Source organism: Pteropus vampyrus, unplaced genomic scaffold, assembly GCF_000151845.1.
Source record: "Pteropus vampyrus isolate Shadow unplaced genomic scaffold, Pvam_2.0 Scaffold238, whole genome shotgun sequence".
Classification (NCBI taxonomy): Eukaryota; Metazoa; Chordata; class Mammalia; order Chiroptera; family Pteropodidae; genus Pteropus; species Pteropus vampyrus.
In genome coordinates, this window is record NW_011889019.1 from 618,123 (window position 1) to 624,399 (window position 6,277).

Here is a 6,277-nt window from a genome sequence, read left to right on the forward strand (position 1 = left end):
CTCTACTACCCCCAGCTCTTATTTGCTTGTTATTTGCTGACTAGTTTTTGCCTATTTGACTATGCCCTTTGCTCCCTCTTCTGGCACACCTTTTATACATTTACTGCAATTTTACACAGGTCATAAGCTTGGAATTTTTTGTGCTTTTATCTGGCCTTTGATTTATTGTTGCTAAGATCTTTGTGCTTTTTTTTCTAACATGTTACCTAGTTCTAGAAGTTACTTAATCCCCTTAGCCAACTGCTGCTTATAATCAGTGTCAGAGAGCTTACCACTTCCCAAGAGAGTTCATTCCAATAATGGCCAGTTTTGTTTATTGTGTGTTGAATTAAAATCTGCCTCCTGGATCACTACTATTCACTTGGCTTCGTTTGGTCATGAGGAACTCATAAAGTACTATAGTTACGGGACAGCTCTTCACATATTTGAAGACTGCAGTCATTTCCATCTTTAGCTTTTGCTCTCCTGTCTAAACTCATTCCTTTTGACTGTTGTTAAGTATTCCACCATCTCAGTTACCTTTCTCTAGCGTCTGAGTACCACTATCATCAATAGGTACTGAATAGGACAGGACCAAGGCCAGAGGCTTGTGTCACTCCAATAGAAACAAAGAAAGCAGCATTATTTGACTAGTGCTGAATCTGCTTAACAAGACAGGCATCTCTAGCTTAGCAACTTTAATTTCCAAGATTTCATTTGTAATTTAGTTGTTTAAAACTGAAACTGTTTATTTCCTTGGTGGTTAGCCTGATCAATTTACTACCAATTAACTAAATCTTATAGTTGGAATCAAGAACAGGTTTTCCCCTCTGAGTTGGCCCATATGTAGAAAATAGAGACAAGGTAAGAATAAAACAAACAAAAGAAGCTTTATGACTGTTCTCTTGCTTCCCCCCCGCCCCAACCCAGTGAGGAAAAGAGATGATTCCTAGCTCAGGAGAGAGTAGGGAGAAGAGATGCAAGCATCATGCTGGTGACCTACAGTCCTTGAGAAGCACTGGATCTGCCACACCAGATCAGGGGTGGGACAGCAATTGTTTCAATATAACAAACAGCAGGTATAATAGCAATGGCACAGGTTGGAGGGCCTATCGGATTACACCAGACTGATCCAGAAAGAGGGCTTGTGCTCTGGTGGATGCAGCCATGGCTCTTATTGGGAGTGGCTAGGCATTCTTGAGTTAGGCTATACTTGCTAAGTAACCTACTAACTGTCTTAAATTGCATCACTAAAAACCAGTCATATGCATATTCAAACATATATGCTTACATTCAAAGTAGTGTACTAAAACAGCTGAATTATTTTACATACAATCTAAGGCCTACAGACTTCAATTAATTTAGGGGCAATCTGGTATCTAAATGGAAACAGTCTCATGGATAAAGAAAGATGGTCTCTTTATAGTGTTCGCTTAGAAGGTCCAGCCTTCTCCAGGGAATTTTCCAGGGGATTACCAACATAGTCACTTCAGAACAATGTTTTAATAAGTGTTTATCATTTAGCTCTGGCCCACAGATGACTATTATACCATCATGTAGTCGAACTATTGACTCAACAGTTCTAAACACTATTATAGCAGTCCTACAGTAAATTATTTGGGTACTTACAATTTGGAAGTCCAATCTCTACCAGCACACAATGGTAAGGTAGATGACAATAATTTATAGCAAGATAATTAAAATGCTGTCATAAATATATGATATCAAGGGCCACAATCAACTTCAAGGAAGAAGGATCAAATTATTTTTTGCATTTCTTTATCTCTTCATTTTCTTAAAATCAACATGTTAACTTTTACCTGTAATTTTAAAAGAAATAGAATCATAATAACTTTGTGTACATATTTTTCTTTAAAAGGCAGTGAAATCTAATCTAGAAAGCTCTATTAGGACCAAAATAGAAGGTCAAAGGGAAATGTACCAGTTAGATCTCAACATTGTGGGTTTGCAATTTAGCCATCATCCTCTCTTCAATCAAGAACAAGTATTATGTGCTAGGCTGCTCCAACTTTATGAGTGTTTTCAGGACAGGCAGCAACAGAATTTACCTCGGCTGCTTTTGGAAAAGGTGAGAATGGCTTTCATTTCTTTTATTAGGCTGAACACTTATTGTTGAAAGAGTAAACAGACTTCTTTGTACAGAGCAAATTATCATGGAACGTTTTTCTTTAGCACTTTAAATATTCAACCAATTACAACAATGGTTGATTTCAGTTTTTCTGAAAAGAAACTGTAGGAATTGACTGGCCAGGGAGGGAGCCTCCAAGATACTCTGCAGGATATTTAGCACTTATAAATGGTTTACTAATCACTGATATTCTTGGTCCTATGACTCAGGAAGAGTATTTGAAATGATTACTATTTAATAGAGTCATATGGCTATCTTAAGTCTTAGAATATTTTGGATAAAAAATATTAGAGATCTTGACTTTCATATTAAATGTGAGGAGTCTTGGTTTAAGAATGATCAATCCAAATATCATCTAATGACATCTTAAAGGGTATATAAAGTTTGAAGAAAAAGGAGTACCCATTAATTATAAATTTTGCTTCTCATTTAAACTCTCTGCTGAGTTTCTGATATATAAGCATTTTGTTAACTAGCATTTTCTTTGTAAAGATGCTTTGATAGGTATTATTCAGCTGATGAATACATTTGAAAAATAAATACATAGATATTTAAATATTCAAACCTGATAGAGTCACCAAGATATACAGTAAGCTAGAAATGAACTATACCTTAATATGTCTGCTTTTAAATATATAAGTACAAACCATAGGACTGAATCCATTTGATTAAATTTTCATGTAGTAATTGTGTGGGAGAACTTAATAGTTGAAGACTATGCATTAATAATATCTGAATATTTTCTAAAACAAATACTGAATATTCTGATTTTGATAAATGGCCATTGTTTCTATGAATTGAGGAACCAACTCTGAAATTAAGATGTAGGTGATTTGATTTATACATTTCTATTTTATAGATAATTTTCCAACATATTATATAATCTCTAAGGTCCAATCTAGCAATATCAATTTTATTTCATTGGAGTACTATCTATTATTATATATAGGACTCTGCATTTCCTTTCAAACCAAGTTCAGAGTAGTGGGAGACTCACTGGCATTCAAGGAATATGTCCCCTTATGTGAGTATGAATCGCACTTGAAGAACAAGGAGAAATGTTGCAGAGAGAATGAGAGAGTAGAAAGGATACTCAGCGATGCAGACTTCTGCTATTTTCCCCTCTAGCTTTTTGTTTGTTTGTTTGTTTGTTTGTTTGTTACATAAGTAATGCAGGCAGACATTCTCAGTGGAAAAGATTCAATATAAAACTTTCAAGGATGGAAGCCCCACTTCATTCTTCCCCTCATGGTTTGGAGTACAACCTTCAGGTTCTCTTTTTTATATATCTCTGTACATACATATGCCATAACAGTTTTTAAACTTCAATTGGATCTTCCTATATGTATTATTTGGCAACTTGGTTTTTTAAAATTAATTCTGTATCTTGGAGCTTTTCTCATTTCTCTACATATGGACCTATAGTATACCTGTATTTTAACATGTTTAATCACTCCCCATTCATGACACTTAGGGCATTTTGGTTTTTTATGATTACAAATAATGAAGCAATGGGCATCCTATACCTATACATTTAAGCACACATGTGAAAACTTCTATAGGCTAAATTCCTAGAAGTCAAATTGCTTGGTCAAAATAAGGGGCATGAAGTTTAAAGTTCATTAGACAGTGATGAATTGCCTTTCCAAAAAGGTTTTTCCAGTTTGAATTTCCATTGGCAGTACAGGATAGAGCCCATTTCCAAGAGTCCAGTCTTTACCAATAGTTGATATTATTTACCCATTTTTCTGTTGCTTGCCTGATTTTTAATTATTTACTCTATAAAATTTTAAAATATTTATGTAATATATAAAATACACAGTTAATTAATTAAATATATGTCCATAAAAGATATGTACCTTTTGAATATGTTTTACATATTTTCGTCTCATTCTGTTACTTGTTTTTTAATGTCATTTTTTATATCTCTTGGCAAATATTTAAAATTTTATAAGTTCAAATTTGTCATTCTTTTTCCCTGTGGATTTTAGGTTTTGTTTTTTGCTTCTTAAGCTTCCTTGGACCTTCTCTACCCCAGGTGTATCAGTCAGTATACCTTTGGTTGCATTTCACAGAAAACACTCTCTCAATTGTTTTAAACAATATGGAAAAGGTTTTACCTCCTGTATCAAAAATCCCAAGTTAGGGCAACTGTAGGGTTGATTAACTTAGTGGCTCAACAATATCATCAACAACCCAAGCTTTTTTATCTTTTAATCTTTATGTCAGCAAGTTGACTTGGTTAATCCTCTCAATGGAAACTAACTTATTGGCTGTTCTATGGGTATCTATATATGACACACAATATGCAGTATATTGTTTCACTTTGAGAACCCTCTCTAACCTTTCCACCACTCCTCAGCCTATTTTCCCACATGTCTCATTGGCAAGAATTATATCACATGATCATGCCTAAACCAGAAGAATGAATTTGCTACAAATTGCTAGACTACTCAGGGTTACTTCTGAAACACATTGAAGAAGATTGAACAATTGAGCAAAACTGGGGTTATACCAATCAAGAAAAATGATCTTTTAAGGACAACCAATAGTATCTGACAGACCCAAATTATGATGATATTTCTATATTCTTCTAATCATAATATGTATATGTGTGTGTATATATATATTTATATGTACGTATGTATATATGTATGTGTATACACACACATATGGTATATATATCCTTTAATTCTACCTAGACTTTATAAGTGTGTCTTATGAGGTCAAACTCCAGCTCAGTTTCTCCCAAAAGGTTAGCCTAATATCCAAACACCATAATTTTCCTACTAATTTAAAATTCTGCCTTTATCCTAAACCAGCTTTATATATTTACATACATTTGGTTAAGAACTATCTCTTCCACTGACATCTTTGTCTAGCCCTGCCCTATTTTGATGACTATATTTAATTATGATGTAGAACAAGTGCCTCCTTAGTGTTTTTTCTAGAATGCTTTTGGATACTCTTATAGATTTGGTCTTCCATACAAACCTTAAATTAGCTTGGCAACTTCCTTTTTAAAAATCCATTACCATTTTTATTGTGATCGCATTATATTATTTTGAAAAAAAATTCTATCTTTTAAAAATTGGGTTTCCTCATCCAGGAATATAGTATATCTTCCCATTCATTGAGCTCTTCTCTTTTGTCTTCCAGTAAAAATTTACATCAATTGACTCTAGTCTTGGAGTTTCTACAAATTGTTCCTAACTGTAACAAATTTCTCATGCATATGTTTCCGAGTTTATTTTTTTATTTTTTCCGAGTTTATTATTTTATTTTTCTATGGATAGTCTCTGTGGATATTTTTCTCTGTTTTATACTTTCCTCAGTATATCTCATTCTATTGGTTTTATTTTTTCTTATTTTCCTGTTACACATTTATTTTTTATTGAGAGATATAGAGATATAATTAAAAATACATAGATATGGATGTGATGATGGAAATGTAAATGGATAAAGACATAAACAGATATCTTTTGTGTAACCATGGATTTTAGGTGGAAGAAGTTGGATTCCTGTGCTCAATCTACCATCTGATTGATTGGTATTTATCTGTATTAATTGATTCAGGTATTGAGGCTCTTCTGAGTTCTGTCCCAAGGTGTTTATATGAAATATATTTTGGAAGACAAGACTATAATACACAAAAAGCTATATACTTGAGCTTTTACTGCCCACAGCTAGACCTATAGGTGAATTGGAGGGATGGTAACAGATGAATGAAATGTACCAAAAAAAATCTCTTTTCTTTGTTGTAGCTGAAAGCACTGACACATGCTACCAAATTAGCAAATGATAATTTGGAAATAAGCCAGCTTGCCAGAAAATCTTTACAAGATTATTATTGGCAGATAAGGTATGTTTGGGGCCATTCATGTATTCATCAAGCATTTATTAAGTAAATTCTTTAGACAGAGTACTATACTTGCTATGGAAAATGTAAAATAAGAAAAAGATAAGATCCTTAATATTTAGGCATTTACAGAAATGGTTCAAACCTTTCCTTAAGACCCATTTTTTTTGTGTAAAAATATTTCACAGAAGTATTACATGAAAGTAGTTATAGTTTTAATATCCATAGATTTTTTTAAAAAGCATATTGATTAAAAACTATGAGTTTACTAATACCTTTCAATTGGCTTG

At 33.2% G+C, this 6,277-nt stretch overlaps 1 protein-coding gene across 1 annotated transcript in view; it reads left to right on the forward strand.

The window, feature by feature from the left end:
* Positions 1–6,277, forward strand: part of CC2D2B (coiled-coil and C2 domain containing 2B) — a 96,568-nt gene that overhangs the window by 16,605 nt on the left and 73,686 nt on the right. The window contains exons 10-11 of the mRNA XM_023519839.1: positions 1,859–2,068; positions 5,893–5,990. Of these exons, the coding sequence (XP_023375607.1) occupies positions 1,859–2,068; positions 5,893–5,990 (308 nt within the window). The remainder of the gene's footprint in view (positions 1–1,858; positions 2,069–5,892; positions 5,991–6,277) is intronic.